At 42.4% G+C, this 10,867-nt stretch overlaps 1 protein-coding gene across 1 annotated transcript; it reads left to right on the top strand.

Annotated features, from left to right (window-relative positions):
* Positions 1-6: 6 nt before the first annotated feature.
* msh6 (mutS homolog 6 (E. coli)) lies at positions 7-10,360 on the top strand. Its single transcript, XM_034897836.1, has 10 exons — positions 7-269; positions 1,504-1,706; positions 1,841-2,016; positions 2,218-4,786; positions 7,161-7,444; positions 8,295-8,412; positions 8,511-8,600; positions 8,717-8,871; positions 9,347-9,546; positions 9,668-10,360. Exons 1-10 carry the CDS (start codon positions 16-18, stop codon positions 9,747-9,749), a joined length of 4,131 nt encoding a protein of 1,376 aa, XP_034753727.1. The 5' UTR covers positions 7-15; the 3' UTR covers positions 9,750-10,360.
* Positions 10,361-10,867: the final 507 nt, after the last annotated feature.

Genomic DNA, 10,867 nt, shown 5'->3' with positions numbered 1-10,867 from the left:
TTCAAATTCGAACTCATGGCGAAGCAAAGCTCCCTTTTCAATTTCTTCAAAAAGTCTCCACCGCCGGTCTCCAAGCCGAAGCCTAGTCTCTCTCCGTCCGAGGCAGACCTGCCTTCCTCCGTCGAGAAGTCCTCTTCTCCGAAAGAGCAAGCTAAACAGACACCGCAACAACTAACCAAAACCAGCAAAGTTAAGCCGAAAAGTACTAAGTCTTCGAAAGGTGGATTCGGCAAACTGTTTGGCGACAAGGCCCCAACAGCCAAACCAAGGTGAGTAAACGTTAGCCTTGACTGTGTTTGCAGCGGTGTAATTGATGGAGACACGTTTTCCACTGTTTATGTCTGCAAGGCCCCGCAAACGTGGTTGGTTGCTCGAAGGAAGCAGCTTTTCGAGTTCCTCGACGCGGAAAACCTACAGCTTCTTTTGCTAGAACTTCTTGCGTTTTCATTTAGTTAACCGGTGAAGTTGTTCGTGTTTCCGATCATGTTTATAACTTCTACTTTACTTCTAGTCACAGGCAACTGGTCCTACAGACTAACTTTATGCTTTTGAGAGGTTTTATCTGGGTCAGCTGCTGTGCTAATGCCTGTAGTTTAACAACGTATGTTACAATGATTTAATGTACCGAATAGACCAATGGCTGCTAGTTAGCATGGTTTAGAGCAGACAATAGACAGTGTGGACTAAAGTAGAGCTGAACGTGAGAATTATTGTGTTGGTGAACTCACTGTAACGATGTCAATCCCTCTCCTCTGCTGATAATGGACTGCGTGTAGTTTTCAAATAATAAAGTACAGGACATGATTTCATTATGGTCCTTAATGCAAACATGACAATGATACAGGAGTCCCAAGTAGCTAGCCATCACACTTTTAACACACCAATACAATCAATATCTGCATTAGTGTCCATAAAATAACTTGAAGTCAAACGTCCCACCAAAAAACAAATGCATTATCACAAAAAAATAAAGATTATAACTTTAACAAAATTCCATAAGCCACCCATTTACCTTTTTTTTCCTATTGTGGTAGTAACTTTTAAAGTTAAAGCTTGAGCATGAATATGCTAAGAAAATGTTTAAGATAAAATATGCAACTGGATGTGAAAGAAATAGAATTTATGCCTGTTTAAATTCCCTTGCATACATTTTCTTTATTTGAAATTCTTATCTAGTCAAAATGTTCACAGGACAGTAGTTGGTTAACCTTTACTTGTAGATGTGAAGATGTGTTTTCAAGTTTCAAAGACAGTTAATACTCAAAATGTTGAACTGAAGTACTTTTTACAGAGCTGCAGTGTTGTCCAATCATAGATGTAAATAACTAGCAGCAGCGGTTTTGAGTATTATTTAGAGGAATACCAGTAATAAATAAAATACAGTTAAACAATTCTACACATGGCTTTACACTCTAACTTGGGTGAATGTGAGGTTCCTGTATTGATCTGGGTGAATGTACTTTATAACTAACTAAGATTTGCTTTTGTGTTTCCTTCCTTCAGCAACACATGCACATTCAGTGCTGGTGACCTTGTGTGGGCTAAACTGGAGGGACACCCCTGGTGGCCATGCATGGTGGTACCCCAACCTCTGACTGGACAGCAGATGAGGGGCCGGGGCCGGGACCAACGCATACATGTCCATTTCTTTGATGAACCCCCCACTAGAGGATGGGTCAGCACTAAATATATCCGAGAGTATCAAGGTTGGCCAAACCCCTTAATTACTGATGCTAATAATCTTAAACCTTTTTTATTTATGTGCTATCCTCCCAATAAGCTACATGACAGTGTTTGCTATAGTTGAGTGATAAGTTGTCTCATTTATTCTGTTTTACAGGCTCTGACAGCAGTGACGCTAAAACGGGAGGGGTGTTCTTCAGTGGCAAACCTGTAATCCGTCATGCAATGGAGCTCGCTGATGGAGTTATGTTTGACAGCCCTGAAAAAAGATTAAAGATGCCTATCTGTATGGATCCATCCGATGAGGAGGAAGAGGATGATGAAGAAATGGAGGTGACATTGTGATTATAATTGAGTTCAATGTTGATAATATAAAAAAAAATGGAGATTTAAAAAAAGTCTCTTTCACTATAATGTTATTCAAATGCCTCCTTTTTCATTGGTAGTAATACAGAGTATGTTTGTTATATCTAGTCAGGTCAGTAATGCAGATTATATATTTTTACATGTCCTCCTTTGTATTCTCTTCTTCAGGTTGACAAGTCAACAGTTAGTGATGAAGAGGTTAGTGATGAGGAAGAAGAGGGAAATGAGGAAGGAAAATTGTCCAAGGTCAGTCGACGTTCATCCCGTGCATCAACCGAGAAGGGAAATAAGGCCAAGCGCCGCCGCATAGTTGTAGCCTCAGACAGTGATGGATCCGATGAGGAGTTCAAACCAGAACAGGCTGCATCCAGCAGTGAAGATGAGGTGGAAGAAGAAGCAACGGTCAGCAGTGAAGAGGAGAGCACACATGAGTCGGAAGCAGAAAGCCCCATCAAGCCTATAAAGCGCAAACGTCCTGCAGAAAAGCCTGCTCCTACAAAAGCCAAGATACCTACTACCCCGTCTAACGCACCAAAACGTGCTGCAGCAGCTGTTGCAGTCGACACAAAGTCTCGTCTGTCAGCCTTCTCTGCCCCTGACAACTTTGAGAGCCAGGCAAATGGATCAGGCACCACTGGAAGCGCCACCGTGTGGGACCATGAGAAGCTGGAGTGGTGCCAGGATGGCAAGAGGAAAGACAGTCGAAGGCGGCGACAGACAGAGGATGACTATGATCCCACCACACTGTATGTACCAGAAGACTTTCTGAACCGAAACAGTCCTGGTATGCGTCGCTGGTGGCAGCTCAAATCTGAGATGTTTGATACAGTCATTTTCTACAAAGTGGGGAAGTTTTATGAGCTCTACCACATGGATGCCGTGATCGGAGTCAATGAGATGGGACTAACATTCATGAAGGGGACCTGGGCACACTCAGGCTTCCCAGAGATTGGCTTTGGGCGTTTCTCAGACGTACTGGTCCAGAAAGGCTACAAGGTGGCTCGTGTGGAACAGACGGAGACCCCAGAGATGATGGAAGCACGCTGTAAGAACATGGCTAAGCCCACAAAGTTTGACCGTGTGGTGAGAAGAGAAGTGTGCCGTATTATCACACGTGGTACCCAGACCTACAGTGTGTTAGACGGTGCTCCTTCTGAGAGCCAGAGCAAGTTCCTGCTGAGTGTAAAGGAAAAGGCTGAAGAGGAAATCTCAGGCCGTTGCCGTACATACGGAGTCTGCTTTGTAGATACCTCTGTGGGTTATTTCCATGTCGGTCAGTTCCCAGACGATCGTCACTGCTCACGTCTGCGTACCCTAATAGCACACTTTGCCCCTGCTGAAGTGCTCTTTGAAAGAGGAAACCCGTCCGTTGAAACACGCAAAATACTCAAGGCCTCTCTGTCCTCTGCTCTGCAGGAAGGACTCAATGCAGGCACCCAGTTCTGGGATGCTCAAAAGACTCTGAAAACCCTTTCAGAAGAAGATTACTTTAGAGAGGCTGCTGACAAGGAACAAGGGACAGGGAACAACTTTCTTCCTGGTCCTCTAAAAAAGATGACTTCTGAGAGTGATTCCCTGTGCCTTACTCCCAAAGAGGGCTATGAGCTGGCACTGTCGGCAATGGGTGGGTGCATTTTCTATCTGAAGAAATGTCTGGTAGATCAAGAGCTACTCTCTTTGGCCAACTTTGAAGAATATGTCCCTGTTGACGTTGAGCTGGAGAAAGCTGCCGGACCTGCAAGTTTCTTTGCCCAGACTCGTCAGCGAGTGGTCCTTGATGGAGTGACTCTGGCAAACTTAGAAATCTTTCAGAATGGGTCAGGAGGAACGGAAGGGACGCTGCTGGAGCGTTTGGACACCTGCTCTACCCCTTTTGGTAAGAGGCTGCTGAAGCAGTGGCTCTGTGCTCCTCTGTGTAACCCCACATCCATCATGGACAGACTGGATGCAGTGGAAGATCTGATGGCAGCTCAGGCCCAGGCTACTGAGGTTTCAGACCTGCTGAAGAAGCTCCCAGATTTGGAGCGTCTTCTGAGCAAAATTCACAGCATTGGCACTCCTCTAAAGGGCCAGGATCACCCTGACAGCAGGGCAGTTCTCTATGAGGAGGTCACCTACAGCAAGCGCAAGATAGCAGACTTCCTCTCAACACTGGAAGGTTTCAAAACAATGCAGGAGATCATTACTGTCCTCACTCCAGTTACAGCTGAATCTCGATCTGCATTGCTCTGTCAAGTGGCCAGTCTGACAAGTGAAAAGGAAGGCCTCTTTCCCGACCTCTCGTCTGAACTCAAGCGCTGGGAGACAGCCTTCGACCACCAGAAAGCCCGCACTACTGGTGTCATAACCCCTAAAGCTGGCTTTGACCCTGAGTACGACCAGGCTCTGGCGTCAATCAAGAACTGTGAGCGAGAGCTCCAGGATTACCTGGACAGACAGAAGAAGAGGATTGGCTGTAAAAGCATGTCCTATTGGGGAACCGGGCGAAACCGCTACCAGATGGAGGTGCCTGACAGTGTCTCAGAGAGGAATATTCCGGAGGAGTACGAAGTGAAGTCTACAAAGAAAGGCTGGAAGCGTTACGTGACCAAGGAGACCGAACGGCTGTTCTCAGAGCTGCAAGGATTTGAAGAGAAGAGAGATTCTGCCCTGAAAGACTGCATGAGGAGGCTTTTCTACAACTTTGACAAGAACTACAAAGACTGGAAGACTGGTGTGGAGTGCATGGCAGTGATTGGTGATTACATTCTTTTTAATCAGCATTATTTGTTATTGCATGCATAAAATAACGTGTCAAGTGATATATTGAAATTACTGCAGTACAAAACTTCACCTTGTTCACCTTGTCCTTATAAGGCACTTTGCTGTTATGTGCTGGGAAAACAAGTTGGCATTGCAGGTGCCTGCTCTGAATACATTTCCTGCAGATGTTACACACATACCTCCATAATGTGTACTGTATACAAGATGATAATGTTGCATCATCATCATCCTGCGTCTTAGTGCTTGTTAGAAGTCTTGCTGTTAGTGAGTAATTTTTATTAATTATTCCACTTGGCCAAGTTGACACTAATTAGTTTGTTTTTCACTGTTATGCAAACAGACGAAGTAGAGCAGATGATTGCGTAGTGTTACCCTGATCTCTGGCGCAGTAAGATAATCTGCTTATAATGTGTTTTCTTCCACTGGGCCATCGCTCAGCCACAGGTATGTTTGTTTTTATTTATTAAGTTGAAGAGCAGAATTGTAAAATCATACCCCACAGGACTAAGACCGCAGGTAGTAGAGTAACTTTTTATTTATTTATTTTAAATTTAAGGACTGGTTCATGTTTAAAAAATGTGATGGTATCAAATCATAACGAGTTATCCCAAGACACTTTACAGATAGAGTAGGTCTAGACTAGCCTGGTTCTGGCACGCTACATACTTTCACTGGATTTTCATTTTCCTTTAGTACTTCGTCTGGGTGTGCGGTATATTCTTGGGTTTTCTTCGGTCAAATTTTTCTCAGCCCAATCAGCAAACAGAGGAAGTGTCTGAGAAAGATGACGTCAAGGTTTGGTAACCTTTGGTGAGTTCCGTGATAGCAGCTGAGAAAGATGCGGTCTGTTGTGGCAACGCTGCTGATTATCCAGACGTTAAAGCTCAAGCAAGAACAATCTTTACTGAGTGTTGGTGGCCATGATGTTGTGGCCCTCGTCCCCACGGGGTTGTGGAAAAGTTTGATTTTCAAGCTTGCTCACTTAGTTGTGAAGGAGTTAGCTAAGACTAGCATTAGTGATGCCAAGCCAATAGTTGTTGTCTCCCCTCTTGTTAGCCTGGTCTTACCAGACAGTACGGCAGGCGGTGTCCGACGATGCCAGTTGGGGATGTGATGAACAGTGGCAATAATAGTCACAATAAAGATAATGGAACTATGACTAGACATAATGTTGTAGTTAGGGCTGAACAATATTGTGTTTTAGTAATGACATTGCAATGTGCGTATGCGTGACAGACACATCGCAGGACGTTGCAATGTTGACGCTAAAACTTTTTTTGCTGCTTGATAGACAAGTAAACTTCCACCATTCTTCTTTTACATGGTTATTATCGTCCGACCCTTCCCCTTTAAGACAGGTAGCCATGTGGGCAACGTGTGTATGTGATGTTAGTCCGACAGGATTCATTGGTGTGGGAAGTGAGGCTCTCCAGGTGTAGAAAAGGACCGTAGGCAGCAGCTGACACAGTAATGCTCATAGTTTTCTATGGGTAGTCAGTGAAGCTACAGCAGTCAGTGTTTTATGTTCGCTGCAAATATGAACTAAATCACCTGATTAATGCAACATAATCACAACGTCTCCCGGCCGTTCCCCCCGCAGAAAGCTGCTACCAGCCAGGCTACAGCTAATATAGTTAGCCTAAAGATCCGAGGGGTCCGTCCGTCCAGACTAACGTTACCGTTCGGAGCCGCGAAGCTGGAAATGGAACAGATTACAACAGAAGTCTGATCTAACGTCATTTACGCTGATATAATTGTTCTTGAATACAGAGTTTGTTGCTAGTGCCGTGACATGCAGGTCTGATCAATTTATTAAACCAACGAGCCGGCCCCGCTAGTCCACCACAACCTGAAATTTAGATTTAGCAACATGCAGTCACTGTCATTCACATCAGCCTGGATTGATAGGATTATATGAATACAAAGGTGTCTTGCTAGTAAACCAGTGTATTTTTACCTAATTTCCTTCTCAAAAATCACTTCAGAAGAGTAACGTTACTTGCTGTGGTGTTTGTAAAGCATTAAAGTTTAACAAAGAATGGTTCACGTTAGAAAAGATCCTTTTTAATTTTTATTTTCTATGTAGATTCACTCCCCTACAAAATTACTGCAATAGTCGAGAATGATTTATTATTTCCAAATAGAGCTAGTTATGTCATCTTTTAAAAATTACTTTATTTTTTCATATGGCAATATATATATATCCCAGGGGAAAAAATATTGCAATGTCAGTTTTTTTCCCAATGTCGTGCAGGCCTAGTTGTAGTAGTGAATGGCGTAGCGTCACAGGGTTCAGTGCTTGAATCCTACTTTACTTAAATGACTAATAGACTGTCAATTGTTTTCAGATGTGCTGCTGTCCTTGTCCCGCTACAGCCAGGGCGGAGACGGACCGATGACAAGGCCACAGGTGGTGCTCCCTGAGGGGGATGACCCGGTAGCGGCCTTCCTTGACCTCACTGGATCCCGCCATCCCTGTGTCACGAAGACCTTTTTTGGCGACGACTTCATCCCTAATGACATCTACATTGGCTGCCCTGGTAGCAGTGGAACTGATGAGAAAAAAGAGCGTGCCTCTTGTGTCCTCGTCACGGGGCCAAACATGGGTGGAAAATCTACTCTCATGAGACAGGTGGGCAATTTATAGATATATGTTGATCCAACGTATCTTATTGTTTACTCTGTGTGCATAAAACTACTGTCAAAGAAAACGGATACACTTTCCCATCCACGTGGACAGTAGGGTTGGGTACCAAAACGCAGTGCCAAAAGGGCACCGGTTTCAACGTAAAGGGTAGTAACGAGAACGTATAAGAACATCAATTTGTGTTTTTTTTGTTTTAGTTTTTTCAGAAGCATAGCTACATGGGACACTACGTAACCGTTAGCTAGTAGCTGGATTAAACACAATGGTTAAAATGCTGACCGCTTACGTAAAGCGGTGTGAATTCTGACCGTAGTCTGCAGGAAGCTGCCGTTAGGCTGGTGCACCAGCCTTATGTGTGTTGAAAGTCAATACCCTTTTCCCATCTGGTGCTTGTTTGTGTTGTATACCACCAATTTAAATAAATAAGTCATTGTTATTACATTATTAATCCTTTAATTTTGACCATATTGACTTAGCAATAAACAAGCTGTTCTTTAATGTTGCAAACTGTCGTTTTGTGCTCCTTTTTTAAATATTCTATATTATACTGTATATTACATACAATATATATATATATATATATATATATATATATATATATATATATATATATATATATATATATATATATATATATATATATATATATATGAGAGAGAGAGAGGCTCGCTCTCTCTCTCTCTCTCTCTCTCTCTATCAGGGATGGTTTAAAAGTATCATTTTAGCACCGGTATTTGGAAAAAAACAGACGATACCCAACCCTAATGGACAGTGCCTGTCTCTATGAAGTGTCTTCTGGCCTATATTGAGGTACTGTGCTGCTCCTTTTGTACAGTGTGGACTCGTGATCATCCTTGCTCAGCTGGGTTGCTATGTTCCTGCTGAGAGTCTGCGCTTCACACCGGTTGACCGAGTCTTCACCCGGCTGGGAGCCTCGGATCGTATCATGGCTGGTAACATCATAAACTCCTGTAATGTCACACATATGGGACAATGTCTCAAGCTTTCACCTCATGGGTTAAGCTTGTATTATCTAATCCGCCTTCTTTAGGAGAGAGTACCTTCTTTGTGGAGCTAAGTGAGACTGCCAGCATCTTGCACCACGCCACTAAACACTCGCTTGTGCTCGTGGATGAATTAGGTACGTCTGTGTTGCTTTTTCATAGTAACCGTGAACAATATAGGCAGTCTCCACAACACTGTTTTGTGCTTGTAGTGATACCAAAGTGTACCCATATAGCCATGAACTGTTTGCAGGAAGGGGCACAGCCACATATGACGGCACAGCGATCGCCAGTGCTGTTGTGAAGGAGCTTGCTGAGAAGGTCTGCTGTCGCACCCTCTTCTCCACACATTATCACTCCCTGGTGGAGGACTACGCCAACAACCCTGCTGTGCGGTTGGGCCACATGGTGAGTACAGCAATGTTCAATACTGCACAGGCAAACCGTAGCAAGCCACTTTGAAATGTAAAAAAGTTTGATTATGACAAATATCTATTTAATTTTCCATCCTGTCAGTTTTATCCTATTTGTAGGATAAAACTGTATGTCCCTCATTGCGGTTCAGTCTATTTACTGAAGCTAAAACTTCTAGGACAGGAGATTTACTTCTGGAGACATTTCTTGGTTTATTAAAGAACCTTGGAGGTTTTGGTTTAATTATTTCATACCAAGAAGTTATTAGTTCCCTCAAAGTAAAAATTGTCTAAACTAAAATGATGCCTTTTTAAATCAAAACAGGCCCCACATCTTAGTGTAGTCTCATAGATCACGCAATGATGTATTTAACAGAAAAAAAAGAAAAAAAAACATATCAATCCATCAAAATGATTCTGAGTCATGTGCCCTGATATTAAGTATTATGTCCCTGTTTTGTCCCTCTCAGGCGTGCATGGTGGAGAATGAATGTGAGGATCCAAGTCAAGAGACCATCACATTCCTCTACAAGTTCATCACTGGTGCCTGTCCAAAGAGTTATGGCTTCAATGCTGCTCGACTCGCCAGCCTGCCAGAGGTGGTCATCCAATCAGGACACAGGAAGGCCAGAGAGTTTGAGAAGAGCACCATCAGCCTCAGACTCTTCAAGTATGTATTTGTATTGGGGTTAAAATATTCCGTAGCTACTGAAGTACCCTCCAAAGCAAGGATTTAAATTAGATTAGAAATTCCAAAGCTTAGTTATGACTTTCTCCCTCTGTTCTTGCAGGAAGTTCTGCCAGTTTGCTGAAGATCCTTCACTGAACAACACACACTTTGCTTCACTTGTTCAGATGCTCAGCACCATATAGTTTAGAAACATGCTTTGTTCTTGCTGAATTGCTATTTCCGTACTTGAAAAAACACTACTGTTATGATCTAATAAAGTTTATTTTAAAAAAATGACAACGTTTCAGCTAGGAAATTAAACCCTTTTAATTCACGCTAACGCCTACATAACGGTTATTGAATACTTCACAATATATTAAGTCTAGATGTTGTGATACATGCATACATTTTAGTCTGTATGAGGACCCACAATCACCGGTACACATGAAATGGGGAGGGGTGGAAGGGGCGCAATGAAACCATATAGCGCTGTATATAGATACTTGTCTCAGCTTCGGTAGAGTAAAGCCTTTTAAATTCTCCAGCAACATTGGCAAACATCAAAATTTGCTTTCATGAGATTTCTTTTCCATGGACCTAATCCAAGTGTCGGCTAATCAGAAATTGTTTTAACAGGCCAAAGAAGCAGCATGTGTGCCTGTTTTTTGAAGAGAATGTATCACAAAAGGTACAACCATCCAAGTGTCTTTACATCATTTCCTAACCGAGTCATAATGCCCTGAACCCAACCTGCAATGTCTTTTATTTGGTAAGTAAAGAGGCTATCTTAATTAGAATATCATGGGGTTATCTGCCAAAAAAAAGTAAACCCCTAAATTGTTATACATCTGCAGCTTTGTGTAAAAATGCTTGATTATGCCCCATATTTATCTTCCTAGAAATTGGGTCTTATGTAACAGGCCTATACACACAGAAAATATGCATAGATCAAGTAAAACAAAAATATCAAGCTGAAATATCACAACTGTTCAGAAACATTCATGTTGCTACTCCAAACTTAAAGCTATACAAGTCTGGTGAAAGCACATTTCAGCATCTTTTGTTCAACTTTGCAAATGTTAAATGAGTCAACATTGCTGGAGAAAATGTTTTAGTGTTTTCCTCTCTTTTCTCTGATCTCTTTCACAGAAAGAAGTTAGATACTGCGACATGTATAATTACAGCATTCTAGGGTATAATAACCAAAAAAAAATACATTTAATAAAATAAAGACATTCAAGTACAGTAAGATTTTTGCATGGAAATACAAAACTACACAAAAAGCATTAAAATCAAATCTCATCAGTTTTCTTGAGGGGAA

Source organism: Etheostoma cragini, chromosome 17, assembly GCF_013103735.1.
Source record: "Etheostoma cragini isolate CJK2018 chromosome 17, CSU_Ecrag_1.0, whole genome shotgun sequence".
NCBI lineage: Eukaryota > Metazoa > Chordata > Actinopteri > Perciformes > Percidae > Etheostoma > Etheostoma cragini.
Note: the sequence above shows the minus strand (reverse complement) of the source record. Positions and strands in the feature narration are given on the sequence as shown.

Excerpts from the sequence above, each read along its gene's own strand:
- msh6 (XM_034897836.1), top strand. The coding sequence starts at position 16 with ATGGCGAAGCAAAGCTCCCTTTTCAATTTCTTCAAAAAGTCTCCACCG. Across the intron at positions 7,445-8,294 it reads AATCTACTCTCATGAGACAG|TGTGGACTCGTGATCATCCT; the intron begins GTGGGCAATTTA and ends CCTTTTGTACAG. Across the intron at positions 8,872-9,346 it reads CTGTGCGGTTGGGCCACATG|GCGTGCATGGTGGAGAATGA; the intron begins GTGAGTACAGCA and ends TGTCCCTCTCAG.